General features: G+C 39.7%; 1 protein-coding gene across 5 annotated transcripts in view; it reads left to right on the top strand.

Moving 5' to 3' along the window:
- Nucleotides 1–15,510, top strand: part of dlgap4b (discs, large (Drosophila) homolog-associated protein 4b) — a 172,896-nt gene that overhangs the window by 117,404 nt on the left and 39,982 nt on the right. For 4 of the 5 annotated variants that reach the window (XM_084730415.1, XM_084730393.1, XM_084730423.1 and 1 more), the window contains exon 4: nt 13,834–15,110. In XM_084730415.1, the coding sequence (XP_084586541.1) occupies nt 13,908–15,110 (1,203 nt within the window). In that variant the 5' untranslated portion in view covers nt 13,834–13,907. Of the gene's footprint in view, nt 1–13,606; nt 15,111–15,510 lie in introns of those variants that run through there. The other variant, XM_084730400.1, reaches the window with a different exon arrangement.

Here is a 15,510-nt window from a genome sequence, read left to right as displayed (position 1 = left end):
CCATTAAGCAATTTGATTACATAATCTTGATTACATATAATCGATGTGTACATGGAGTTATTGGCCACTAAAATCAATCCTCCTGTTACTGTCTGTGAAGATTTGCCCTCTATGAATATTTTCAGTGTAAAAGACAAAACCCACAGTCCTCATTTTGTACAATTAGCCAAATCAGTGGGCATCTTCTAAAGTTACAGTCTTTTTAGTGTGATTGTTCTTCTATTTCTCCTGCTGCTAGGCAAGAAGCTGCTATGGGAATTTCATGCTCAAAAGACAGTAATTTTGGAAAAATCCCACTTGATTTGACTAGAAAGTATCCTGACTGGAACGTTACACACTGGCATGGGATGTGCGAGGCCCAGGACAGGAGGGCTCGACAGCGGGTGAGTAAAATTGCCCAAAACATCATTAGCACCCATCCACTAGCAGTAGCTGGAGATCATTCACAGTGATCCCACCCCTAGATGAGTTTTAACGTGGCCTGTTGTTAACAATGTTGACATGTTGTTAAATGGTGGACAGAGTTGTGTGCTGTTGCTGCTGAGTTCATGCATTAACGTTACACCAGAGAATTCACTATCAGCTCCTAAATCGTCTGCATTTTCTCTAGTTCACAATTTCTGCAACTAATATTAATGTAGTAAGAATGTTCTAGTCAAAAATAAATGGACAAACTGTCTGAGCCGTGTCTGCCTGCCAGTTTTGTGTTGGCCTGTCAGGTGATGTTAATTAATTGCTGATTAAATGTTCCTTTATGTTGTTTAAAAGTTTGAAGTGAGTTGATTAAATGTTATTTTGTTATCGCCAATTGTTCCAGAATAATAAATCAACAAAAATTAGACGTGGACCTGAGTAATAAGTTTGAGATTATTTTTGTGTATAATTTTGTTTTTGTAAGTAGCATTAAGGGAACTACAACTAGCATCTCATTATACTAAATGCTCAATAAATTAATTTTGTGTTGTGTATTTCAGGATGCTGAAGCCTCATATTAGTTTTTACTGACCTTTAAATTGTATTTGGGCTGGATTTTTCCTGACTCTTAAACTGGAGACCCATCATAAATTAATCATTTTATTTTATTAAAATGACTCCCGCACACTGTCTAATTTTGGTACTAGACCTTAAAGGTCTTGTACTGAAACATTATAGAAATGTTATATAGCAAGTTAGAGAGTGTGCAGGAGTCCTTTTGCAACTTTTTGGTCTACTCACCACTCCACTACACACCTGTCTCATCTAATGGATGTGGAAAGTGTTCCTTGATTTATTTAAGATGGAAAATAATATTGGCGTGTGAGTATAGACGAAATGAAGCTTGTTCAGCCATAACAGCCCTGATTGATAAGGATCAAAGCTGTTTAATAGTAATCCTTCTAAATGAATTGTTTAGGTTGTAAGTCTGGCTGGTGGCTTGCTCAGTGGTGCACAGTTCAGACTTCACACCTACAAGTAGACTGTCCCATTGGATCCACAAAGGGACATCAACAAGGTCAAAAGAGTGGGAGTGGATGATTTATGTTGGAACGTGGCCATGATTACTGCTGCCATGCAGATTAGAGGTCAAGGTCAAAAGAATAAGCTACATTTTATATCATCACATAGCTTTAGGACTAAAATTTTCCACTTTCCCTTGTGTTATTTTCAAATCCAGCATAGCTCTGGTTTATAGAGATGAATTGTTTGAACTGATTTGTGTTTAAACTTTGGCCCTGAGCCACATTGCAAATATTTAGAAACCGCTTCTGTGTTTGTTTATTTGTTTACTGTGTAGATCATAAAATTGATTGAGAAGTAATTCAACATTGAATCAACACATTTTTACATAAATATGCAAAACATAATTGGTTGTCACTGCTGCTACCACAGGATCTGCAAATAGGATTTCAGTGTTTTTATTTATTTATTTCAACATTTGAATTCAAAGGTGATTCATTAATTAGGCTGCAGGATCCTTGATGCCTCATAACCTCTTAACAGCTGAAATGCTAGATATTAAATATTGTGCAGATTAATGCACAATAGAAAAGGTGATAATTGATTTTTTTTTCTATGTATTTACAGAGAGGTTCCATGTTACAGAAACTTCCTAACTTGTAGATCCTACTTTAACTGTTTGATAACCATAATTAGTAGGACCTGACTAAACTTTAAGATGACCATTAAGCTGTCCTGATTTTCACTTTTCCTCCTGTTGTAATAGCTAACCAGCTAACAGTGGTGCTAACTAACAATAGCTAACAGTATTGCTTGTAACAGTAGATGACGTAGTGAGCTAACAGTAGCTAAAGGTAGTGGTTGCTAACAGTAGGTAATTGTGGTATTTGCTAACAACAGTTAACGGTAGTGTTAGCTAACAGTAGTTACAGGTAATGTTTGCTAACAGTAGATAATTGTGATGTTTGCTAACAACAGGTAAAAGGAGTGTTAGCTAACAGTAGCTGACAACAGGGGTGAACTGTCCCTTTAAGTGCCCATCGTTATTTTTGTTCAGTTTTTTGTATGTTTCAATGTAGGTTTCAGTATTTTTAATGATTAAAAAAAAAACATATAAATATATAAAGTTGTTTAGCTCAGCGAGATGAGAAACGTAGTGTTGGTCACTAGGCAACAGACATATATGTTGATAAGCAATTCTGGAGCGAGTATTTATGATTTCCTAACCTGAGATAAAAAATAGGCTGAAGTAAGATAAGATAGGAGTCCTGAAGTTAGTTAGGATTTGCTTCTGTAATATCAAAGGGGGAAAAAGCCTATCTTAGACTCTTACTATCTTAAGACTTAAGTTTTTGTATAACAGCCCCTGAGCCACATACAAATGTGACATTTCTTTGACCTCTCATCTCCCCTCCAGGCAAGTTAGAGGTCAGGAACACTGTCAGAAAAGAAGCTACAGAACTGCCTTAAAATCAGTGCCGTCTTGTAAATACACAGCATTGAAGTCTCTAAACCACTGCTAACATTTTATGATAATGGGGACTACAAAATCATAAATAATCAGTGCAAGGAAGAGCTGGTTTCTTAAATGTAAAATGCTCAAAACACTCTGGAGATCTCCAGATGGCGTGTTCAGCTCCTAAATTTATGCACTGTTTTTTAATACGAGGCTTTCCTCATCCTGAAAAACAAAAAAAAAATGGTAACAACACTCCACATTCCTTTTAATGTACCAAGTTAACACGCAGAAATAGTTTTGAGGACATGGAAAGTTCCATTGGCCATCGCTGTCGTTCACTGCCTTCCTTTCTGGCTCACAGTCTTCAGAGATGGGCTAAAATGAGTGGGTCATCTATCACAACAGAGGGGAGAGTGGTAAATTTATAGCTGTGAAAATAGGCCAGAGCACAGCACTGATGGAACAGATAGAGTGTAATTAGGACAAGGTTAGCCTGCTTCACATGCATGCATGCGCACACTTTATACACTATTTATTATTAATTACGTGACACACATACATACAAGTGAGTTGTTTGTGTCTCCCTGCACAAACACCGAGCACTCAGAGGCATTCACTGACTGACAAATTATTCAATTACTTCTCACATGAACGAGGCCTCATAACTCAAAACAAAGCTAAGAAAATTCTAATTTTTCAAGCGGTCGCAGGCAATTATTATCTTGCTCGCGCATATGCCTCACATATTCACACTCATTTACACCCTCACACCTTTTCTGGGATAAACACATACATCAAACACTCTGCTAACTGACACGCATCTCCTCCTCCAGCATCGTCTGATCTCAACTCAAAACTTCCTGTACACGCTTAGAAATAAGGGCTCTTCCTGACAGGCTAAGGTTCTACTCAGAAACTTTTCCCTCTTTTTGGAGGAAATGGTTGATCAAGGGTTCTTCGTGAGACCAAGGGTTCCATTAAGAACCTGTTTAATTGATAGAAAGAGTTCTTTAAGGGTTGTTGAGATTATTGAAGGCATTTTGGTATCACAATAGAAAAGTATTGGATGGATTCTAGATAAAATCCTTGGAATATGAAGAGGTTCTCGGTGGAACCCCCTTGGTGGGTTCTGGATAGAGTCGCTGAAATATAAAAGGGTTCTTGGAAGAACCCCTTGGAATACAAATATAACAGGTTTTCAGTAGAACTCCCTCAATGGGTTTTCAATGAAACCTTTGGAATAGAAATATAACATTTTCTCTATAGAACATCATGTCCTGGTTCTAGATAAACACTTTGAATATAAAGGAGTTTTCACTAGAACTCAGAGTGCTCTCAGTGGAGCCTCCTGGGTGAGTCCTACATGAAACCCTTCAAATAGGACTATAAAAGGTTCTCAGTAGAATCCTCTGCTTGGGTTCTTAGATGGAAATGTTCTTGATACAGTCTCCAGAGATCGTACTGGGTGGAACCATCCACTTTTAAATCCTCTTATAGGGTGAGTCCCTGGGTGAAACCTTTCCCAAATAGTTATAGGTATAACCCTTAATGCTGGGTAGTAGGTTGAACTCTCCAAAAGGGTTCCAAGGTTCTACCAGGAACCAAAAAACCCTTCATGGTTCCATGGTACTTTATTTCTAAGAGTGTTGTATGCAAAAAAAACTGAACTCTCTCGACACTTCCCTCTCTGGTTCTTCCTCCTACATGCTGTTTCTCCTCTCTTGCAGATTTCTGTCACTCATCTTCCTCTTCTTTATATTTCTTTATATTTCCTCTCCCCAGTGAACCGTTTACAACACATTTACTCATTTTCACACATTCTTCATTCCCCTATGATTGCTTTCATTTTCACTGCAGACAAAACCCACACCTTTCTCCCCACAGCTTTCCCCCCCACTTCCGTCTGTCCCCTCCTCCTCCTCACCAGCAGCCTGTAAGCACTCGCCTCCCTCGTTACATGTAAAACACACACACACACACACACACACACACACACACAGAGCTGCCCCCTGTCTTCCAGGGCAGTGCTGTAAGCCTATGGAGCAGATGGGCCCACCGACTAAATGACTGAGTTGTGCTCTGACAAACTGCCTCTCTGTACAGTTGCTCAGATGAGGGGATGATGTCCTTTGCTCAGTCTCTCATCTTAATCTGGCCGCCCACAGGCTTGCCAGTCTACAAACTGGCAACTGGTTGAAAAACCTGGCAACTCAAGGGACACGGCTCAGACAACTCAGAGACGTTTTGATACAGAATCTAGCAGAATCGGTTTGGATATATCCTGGATGGCAAAGATTAGCTTTGTGAATGAAAATATTAGGAATAAAAATTCTCACTTTGTCTTGGAGTGAGGCGTCCATTTGTTTGTGGAATTATTTCATGCCAGGAAATATGTGAATTGAGTAAATATTGTTGGATTTAAAATTGATGGAATATTCATTAGTGCTTTTAGTCAATATTGACAGACAGAATAGATAGACGTACGAGGTGAAGACTGACAGATAGTACCTAGAATGAATAAGTAAAATACACAGTATTAGACATGAAGGTTTCTATGGTTCAACCAGTTTGGGTTCTTTAAGACTGAATATTGATCCCAGTGTTTTACTTTTAGATTTTGTGCTGCAAACATCTTTTTTGATTCCATTTAACGATTTTTATCCCAAAATATTCATCCTTCTGTGCAAGTGTTGTAGTATTAAATTTATTTAATCTTTATTTTGTCACATTGAGATTAAGATCTCTTAAGATCTCAAACAGATCATGACAACTACACAATAAGTGTAGCTGAGTGTTACCACTTTATGCCATTGCTATTCATCTGCTTTTACAGTTAAAGGTCCAGTGTGTAAGATGTATGGGGATATAATTTGAATATAATGTTAATAAGTATGTTTTCATTAGCCAATAAGCACCCAAAAATAAGAATCGTATTAGTTCTTTTAGAATTAGACATTTATATCTGCAGAGGGAATGCCTTTTGCGTTTTTGGCAAGATTAACAGCAACAGTAAGTTCTCCTACACGAAGAGGAAAGCGGTACAAGGGGTCCTACAAAGTGGTCTTTTAAGAGGGACTCTGAGATGATAAATGTGATAGGAAAGATTAAAAAAAAAACAAAGCTCTGATACACAAATGTTTTCATTTTTGGTTGATATAATCTTTTCATTTTATGTGAAATAATAACAAATGACGTGTTTGGACATCAAACAGTTTATTTGAAACCATCTTGAGAAGTTTAGACTAAATATTTTCTTGATGAAACTTGTAACAACTCATCTGAAACATGACAAGTACTTTTTTGTTAGGGGTCACAAGTCTAAAAGATTGTAAAACACATGTTTTATATTTAACAATATATTGTATTTTCATAAGCTTATCATATGTTTTATGTTATTTTAGGAGGGGGCCCAGTTCCTAAATTTGGAACCACTGGACTGAAATACCTAACTATAAAGTAAAACAGTAAACTAGTGCTTATACACTGATCATCAGTAAAATCTTATACTGTCATAATAATATATCAATCACAGACATTTTTTCTGCAGAACACAGATTTTTTTGCTGATGATACTTGCATACTTTCACTTGTAATGGAGTATTTTTACATTAATGTAAAAATGAGATCTACTGTCACTCTGATTCATGAGCATCATCAGAAAAGATATCGAGTGCTTCTGAGACAATATAGTTTCAAGTATGGCTCTGGGATCTTTTGCTTTTAATCATTTTTTGAACATTACTTGACATCTTCTCAGACTTTTTCATCACTGTACCACTGACTTGAACAAGTAATAAGCTTCTCACATGCTGCACGGAAACATCAGGGAGTGATGGAACTTGGCAGGAATGCAGTCGGGCTTGTATTGAGTGTGATCGCCCTCCTCTGGTTAGCAGCCTGAACTGCCTGCGGCTCTGAGCTTGTGGCGGCTGAGAGAATGAGTAAGGTCATGAATTGTGCTGTGTGCCAAACGCCCCTTTTCCCACTGGAGGAGCAGATGGCAGCTCCCCAGTGCACAAGGCAGGGAGATGCTGCCACCAGACGCTCCAAGCAGGGTGTAAAAACACACACAATCACAGACACATTAACATTCTTGTGTGCACTATACACACAGACTGACACGCACACACTATTGTCTTTCCAAGCTTAAACTGAATTCCTCTGTTTTCTTTTTTTGTGGGTCAAAATTTCTCGTGACCTCTGTCATTATACTTTGCAGTGAGACTGTAGCAGGCAGAGCTCAGTGGGAGCCATATTACTTGCAGCATCTCACAGGCATTTTGTGTCGTCCTGGTGAGCTGAAGCCGTCACATTATCCAACACTTTTATTGAGAGGGCAGTGTTTGAATGTAAACCTTTTGAAGAAGTCTGTTTGCCCAGTTTAACCTTATAACCTTTCCATTACTTGACAATATAGTGACCAATAGCTGGAGCATTATATGCATGATAACCATTACAATAAAGCACAATATAACACACAACATCCTACATTTTAACATTTTTGGTTCGATCTCAAACAATGTCCTGGAATTTCATTGTAGATAAAGAAACACTTCAGTGAATAATTCCAACTGTATGAATATTTTGAATGATATTGTAAAGGGACAGTTCAGCCCAAAATTGAAACTACATATTTTTTCCTCTGGCCTGCGGAGATATTTATACTAGATGTTACTCAGCTTGTGGTGCCCAAAAACACATTTGAAAAACTCAAAAGCAGTGTCTCTTTACAGAAATCATGACCTGATTACTCAAGATAATCCATACCTTGCTTTGAGTAGCTTCATGTAGCTTCAAAACTGCACATAAGGAAGCATGCATCTACTCATGGACAAGAGGCTTGAGTTTGTGACAACATGAAATGTAAACATTAATGGCGTGAGCTGTAATATTAGCACTACTGGGCTAGCCAGTGTGGTGATATGATTGGTGGATGTAGTTTAATAGAAAGAAAGTAGTTCCTACAGGAAACTGCTCACAAGGTCTGTGGATTATTTTGAGTAACTGGGTTGTGATTTCTGGAAGGAGATACGACTGTTGAGTTTGTCAAATGTATGTTTTCTTGCTGCCATTTTGAACACCACGAGCCAAGTGCCATCTAGTTTCATTGTATTGGAGAGAAGGCAGACATCTCTACAGCTGATATCTCCAAAACTCAAACTGACAACAAAACAGTCTGGATGGATGAATAGCACAACAGGTAGGTGGAGCTGCTAAGGTGAACTGTCCCTTTGATATATATATTTTTTTTGAATAACAAAGAAGAGACAAAAAAAAGAAGAGAAATTAAAAAAAAATAATAAATGAATGAATAAATAAGAAAGTAAAAAGGTATTGAATCCAACCCCTTCTCTTCATATTCCCAACCACAGAGACAGATGACATGAGATGCATAGGTAAATCAATAGACGACAGGGTTACCCTGGTAACAGAATAAACAATTTAAAATGACAGACTAGGCCGGTTTAATAAGTCCTTGCAGTGTAACAGATGAGAGTGTCGGTCCAATGTACTTTAGGTAAGGGCTCCAGATTTTGTAGGTGTCCACAGAGGAATGAGGCACACATGAGATGTATTCACTGAACACACACTCCATTATAAGACTTTGCCACGACTTTTTAATTGGAGCCACGTCTTTGATCCAAAAGAGCAGAATATTCTTCCTTGCAGCAAAAGTCAGAAAATTAAATATTCTCTTGTGTTTGACATTTACAATGTTACGCTCAGTTAAGCCAAGAAGGAGGCACACAGGATCCAGCTCGATTCGAACACCAAAAATAATACACAATTCATCCATAATACTAGACCGGTACCTTTGTAGCTTTACACATGACCAGAGACGGTGAATGTAGGGTGACACTTCGAGCACAGCGGGGACACATTTGCATCCATTTTGTTTTTGAGAACAGGAGTTATGTGCGTGCGATGCAGAATTCTGAACTGGGTAGATTTGGATCGATTACAAATAGATGTTTCCATAGCATTTATCCACACTTCCTGCCAATCTGAGTCATCGATCCTTTGATAAAAAAAAAATTAGGTAGTTTGTCTTTAAGAACCTATGAATCAGCACCTTAATTGGCTCTTAATTTGTACCATATTGAAGCCAGTGCACTGGAAAGGTCAAATGTCAATTATAGGACCAATGCACAGAATGTTTTCTGCTACAAATCCTTAATTAGAGTGATTGAGATTTAAGCCACTTCTAGGTCATGTCCAGTAAAATAGATAAGAACATTTCTCATTTCTGTTAAACCAGTACTTTATTTGAGTTTTGTCATTTTAGAGTGTAATTCTATTCATTATTGTGAATTAACAAAAAAAGTAAATTTAGTAAATGTGTTCAAAACCTTTTGACTAGTAATGTTCAGTTTACAGTCCTGCTTCCATTAATAAAGCGACTATCACTGTCATTCTGAGCCGTACTGGTTGACACATTGAGGAGGGTATGCTAAGCTTAGCTGAGTGGCGTGTCATGACGGGATATGAGGCAGTTAGCTAATGTGGTGTAAAAGGATTTAGAGGATTTGACCCTATCAGCGGAGATGACACTCAGAGAGGCTCTGTTAATGACACTAAATGAGTCTGTGCCTGCAGCATGCTAATAATGGTGGCATGAAAGCCAGGCTTATAATTTATATGGCGATTTTTTGCAAATGGCTAACTGCTCGAAGCGTGTTGAGGTAATGTGTGTGTGTGGGTGTGTGTGTGTGCGTGTGTGTGTGTGTGTGTGTGTGTGTGTGTGTGTGTGTGTGTGTGTGTGTGTGTGTAGATATTACGTAAAAGCAAGGTAGCACACAAAACATTTCACAACCTTCTCTGCAACAGTGAATCACAAACAGTTCACATTGTGCTGTGAATTAAGCATAATCTTGTAAGTGAGCTGCTTTTCAACATCCCGTCACTCATTGTTTGCCAAGCACCACGCTGCAACTCGCAATTATCTCATTTCCTCCAGGTTTGTAGCTCTCTGGAGGTGAGCACTGAGGTTTATAGCAAACATCCTTCTCAACAAATAGATTAGTAAAGTCAGGGAGAAAGATTTAGTCTGAATATTTCTGGGTTTTTTAAGGATTATTTTATACAATTTAAAAGTGTATTTGTTTTTATTAATTTCATTTGTTTTAACAAGCAGTGCTCAAAATGACATTTTGTTCAAATAAAAAGTAATCAATCTTTGTTGTGCTTACTTTATCAGTTTCCTGTAGTGAGTAAACACAACTATTTAGTTAAGTAAGGTTAACTTGTTTTACTTAAGTTGGTAACACTTACAACGCCATTGAAACAACTTCACACTAAAGTAAATGCAACTACATTTTAGATGGGGGAGACCAGGGACAGTTGTAACACACTCAATTCCTCCAATCAGAAATATGCTAGAGTGATGAGAGAAGGGGGCAGAAAGAGAGAGGGGATGACACACAGCAAAACATAAACATACTAATATTAAACATACCGTTTAGAAACAGAAGCCTATGTTTTTGTTATTTAGCCTATATGAAATAGTATTGATAATATTAATGTTTAGTAGTGGTGCGCACAGAAAAAGAAAAAGGCCTCCCCTCACATAACTTGAGACTAATATTATCTTAATCGTATTACTAATATTAGTTATATTTCCTTGTCTTTATCAAGGTGGTTTCCTTCATTCTTTCAAGAAAGACCAACTTATCAGATTTTAGAGCGATTCTGTAGATTCCATTTTTTATCTGGACCTGGCTCTGATGACAGTGCGACAGTGTTTGGAGACTGTAGACATGTTTACAGTTTGATTTTCAACTTTGAAATGAAATGAAAGCCACTAACTGCAAGGTTGCCAGTTCAAATAGCCTGCCTCAACAGGGGAAATACAAGGAAAGTGACTGGGCAAAACTGTCTTCTCTCCTCTCACTAGTAGTTTATGTTGTTTTGTGGTCCATCTCTCTGGTATTTTTGCAACAAAGGTGCTTGGTCAGAATTACAGTGGGGAAGACATAGTGAAGCTTCCATCTCTACAGACACCACAAAGCAAACAGCACAAGCCTGCAGCTGTAAATGTCTGAATTGAAGCTGTTATTGACCTGCCTAGCTGACCACCTCTGGACAAATTAAGAATAACTGTGAGAATAACCAGTACCCAAACTACCATACTACAGTATTGAGTATGCCAGAAAAGATTTAGTATGTCCCAATACATGTCAAATGCAGTATGCCAAAAATACCAGGATGTCTTACTGCATCAGTCATATTTTTCAGTATGCAAGCATGCTTTTCTGGCTATTCTGACCCACAATCCATTGTGATGGCTGTATGACCAAGAAAGTTCAAGGTGCCATATTATGAGGAAGCTGTATGTCCCAATTGTATACATACTACATGCAACAGAACATACTTTGTAAGGGCAGCTACATTTTAAAAGTAAAAAAGAAAAGTATGCAGTTGCAGGGCTATTGTAATGTGGGTCTTAACCACTTATTTGTTTTCATCAAGTTTTCTTATGCTGGAACTCTACTGGGGCTCTAATGGACAATCATTACTTGTTTTCAGTCCAGTCTAAACCTAATATACTGCATGTTACAAAGTACAAGTTCTATTTATCAACCTTCAAGAGAAATGCTACAATGCGGCATGAATACATTGCATATCTACCAAATAATTTTTTTAGATATATATTTTTGGGGCCTTTTTATGTCTTTATTTGATAGGATAGCTGAAGTGAGGACAGGAAAGGGGGAGAGAGAATGGGGAATGACATGGACCAAAAGGAGTCGAACTCCCACGCCTGCTAGACATGGGGCACACACTCTACCAGCTGGGCTACAAGGCCACCATATCCACCAAAATATGCAAGGAATGTTGGGAATATTCTACATTTGAGTGGACTACAGTTGCTACAGCTGCCAACACTAATAATAAAACAGATTGATTCAGGAAACATTTCTTATAGTTTAGACAAACAAATAAGGGCCCAAACCTCTATCCATTATCTATGCCCACTTATCTTTTGCAGGTCTGAGGGTCACGGGTGGGTTGACGTGGTAAGGGATGGGACACACCCTGGACACAGGGCTGACACAGGACAAACAATTATTCAGGCTCACATTCAAGACTGAACAGTAATCTATTAAACTGCATTCACTCCACTACACCGACAGAGATAAGTAAGCAGCATGCATACTGTTGGGTTTTGAATAGACTGTCAATACTGGTGACAGCCTTAAATGGTGGGGGTCCTGTGGACCAGCAGGAAGGATAAAAAGAAAGAGAGACAGATTTTATAGACACACACTATATTTTCTGCATTCATATATTATTCACAAACCAGAACACAGACAATACACAAACAATATACAAACACAATACTGTCTCACTTTCTTGACTTGGTTGAAGGTCTGCAGTCTGATTCTGGAGTATGTTGTTTCTTGTGGGTCCCCAATATTCAAAAACAACTTAAACAAGCTTTGCCCCAATATCAAAGATCAATATAAACAACTTAATGTTGACAGCAAGCAAGCAGTCTGGGTGTCCTCTTGACACACACCATGTATTTTTTGGGATTTATGTGTGTTTGCGAAACAAACAACCAATAAAACTAAAAACTAAATAAATAAATCAAATAAAAGTATGGATTGCCTTCACTTTGCTTTACATGATCTCCCTCATCCACTGTCATCTATCATTTTCCATGACAAGTACCACCCTTGCTGTCTTGCCAGGCAGGGCATTGGCGCAGGGAGGACAAGGAGGTGTAGCTGCCAACTCCTGCAACCCACCACCACCCACTGGTCAAATCCTCTTTACTGGTTTCACTATGACAGTCTGCCCGCCATCCTTGGCTCGCCGTGCAAAGATAGGACAGGAGCTCGGTGACCGGCGCCAGGGATACCCACTGGAGGTGGGAAGAGGAAAGACAGGGAACAGCAGAGGAAGAGAGAGAAAGAGAAACAGATGGAGTAATGGGCAGAGGAAGATGCTACAAGCTGAAAGAAAGGGCTCTCCCAGAGAGCTGGCTGTTCTGTATCATAACCTGTAGGATATGCAGAGAGGCAGGCAGGGGCAGCAGGTGTGTTATCTAGGGGCTTTTTTGTTTGGTTTTTTGTATAATTTTGTTTGTTTGCTTTGTTTCTTTTTTTTATTATATATATTGGTTTTCATTAATTAAACAGAAGAACACACAGCAATCTCCAATGCAAATAAATACACAACACTTGGACTGTTTACAACCCTAAAATATATGAAAATATATAAATAAATAAAAAAAATATAGAGTCTCACATCACATCCAGAGGTATACTGTAAAAATGAAACTGTTTATTTCAAAACTCAGGAGTTGGGGTTTATGGCATTAAGTACAGGTTGACAGAAATGGGAGAGTAGAATGGGGAGATAAAAAAAAAAAAGCGCACAAGATTATGTTGTTTTTTTTCTTGTGACAGGGCACACAATACAATAACCAATTCTAACACCAACACAAAGTCTAATTTGTTGATTTGTGCACATGAATGGAAATGTTTGAATTCATTTTCTTCTAATCTTCTTTTTGCAAATGGGATATTTGTTTACTGACTGCTGAAATGTACTGTAGCCCCACATAGCTGTGGAGGTGTCTAGAGTTACAGATGACTGCCAGCAATTGTTCTATTCCCCATAATGTATGCCCTGGCCCACTGGCTGCAGCTCATCACTGTTCCAAACGTTGTTTTTCCAGCATTTTAACACAGATGTTTGCTGTGGGAAGCAATGGAAAGCTGGGTCATTCACTGCACAGCATTTCCCTCACAGCCCTACAGTTTTCCTGTTTCTAGTCTGGGTTGGCACATGAGTGGGCATGTTTGTCTGGCTGAGCTGATAGTCGCTGCTGAGTTTAAGCGTCTCTGTGTTTGTCTATTTTGTACAGTATTATATTAACCAGTTCTTGTCTTATGTCTTTCTTTGTCGTGTTCATCTCTGTTTTCTAGGAATCACCTTCGAGGTCATCAGTCATCTCTATTTGGCCTGGGGGTCTTCTAGAGGGTTGGACCTCCTTGCCACCATGAAAGGGTTGGGGGCCAATCGTAACCGACATCTGTCTGACTCCTGTGAACCTCCCACAGGCCATCCAGACACCCTCTACCAACAGAGGACCAGCACCCTGCCACGCAGTCCGTACCTACTGAGCCCCACAATGGACCACTACGGCACCATGGACCCCCAACTCTATCAATCAGCCAACCCAGGCTCACTTCCACCAGACTGCATGTTGCCCCTCAACAACCAGCTGTCCAACAGCAGTACCTTCCCCAGGATTCACTACAACTCCTATGACCAGTCTGACTTCTCCCCACCTGGGGACAGTATCGGGGGGATCAGTACGGGGACCATGGGCACATCTATGTCCATGGGCATGGGAATGGGTATGAGCATGGGCATGGCGGGGCTGAATGCACGAACACCTATGATTACGAGTGGCTCAGCAACTATATCACATCATATGACCAAGAACCAGGCACCACCCAGTCTCCTGGAGTTTGATAAGCAGCTACCTGGAGGCCGTGATGGATTCAGCACATTGCAGTTTCATCGGACATCGGCTGTTGCTGCCGACAAGCAGCGCACAGACAGTCCTGGTCGCATCCGTTACATGCTGCACTCAGTGCAGAAGCTCTTTGCAAAGTCCCAGTCACTGGAGAGCCACAACATGAAGGGAAATGTCAACGGACGCTCCACCGGCAGCGGCGGAGGCTCGTCAGGCACTGAGGATGGAGGGAAGCAGAATCGCCGATCCAAAAGTAAAGATCGGGGTACAAAATCAGAGGCGACTGCCAAACGACGACCACGCTCCAACATGTCAGGTTATTGGAGCTCAGATGATTTGGACAGCAGCGATTTGAGCAGCTACCACAACACCATGGCTATGATGACTCTGGGGCGTCCAAGTGGCCACGACAGCCATGGGGGACAGAGCAGATACATCCACAGCGGCTACAACACCATCAGCTCCTCCAAAAGCAGCAATGACATGAAGTATCAGGCCCTTCCTGTGCCAGGGGGTGGTGCAGGTGGAGGACTGGGTGGAACAGGGAGAATGGTAATAAATGATAATGACTACATGAAAGGAGGGTCTTGGTCCACACTGACCATGGGTGAGCCAAGACAGGTGATCCAGAAGGGCTCAGCTACTCTGGATAGGTCTATGCTCAAGTCCAAGTCCTGCCAACAGGAGCTAACCTGCAACTACCTGCAGGTTGCACGAAGGGTGAGTAGGACTGAAGTGAATGTAGTGGTTGATAAAAGTTATGGTAACACTTCATTTGAATTCAGTAAATCATGTCATCTTTAATGCAAGGATAACATTGTTTGATTATGTTTTAACATGATATTATACTGTCATATGTGGTGGATTTTGACACTGGCTGTTATAAGACCATTATGAGGGTGTTATGAATAGTTTCCTTAACCTGAAGGAAAGTGGTACATGTTTGACTGTCATTAAATGTTATAAAGCTAGTATGAGAGGACCGCACCGAGGTGATATAGCTTACAGAGTTAGCTGATGGATAGATAGTGGTTAGCTAGTGCACTCGTTGCTGAAGTAGGCTAACCACTGTCATAATATCCGAAGCCAGTGTTAGTTAATTAGTTTGGTTAGCTGTGGA

The sequence above is a fragment of the Lutjanus erythropterus genome, chromosome 2, assembly GCF_056507025.1.
Source record: "Lutjanus erythropterus isolate fLutEry1 chromosome 2, fLutEry1.hap2, whole genome shotgun sequence".
NCBI classification, from domain to species: Eukaryota; Metazoa; Chordata; class Actinopteri; order Lutjaniformes; family Lutjanidae; genus Lutjanus; species Lutjanus erythropterus.
The sequence above is the reverse complement of the archived record's forward strand: the minus strand, read 5'-3'. Positions and strand labels throughout refer to the sequence as shown.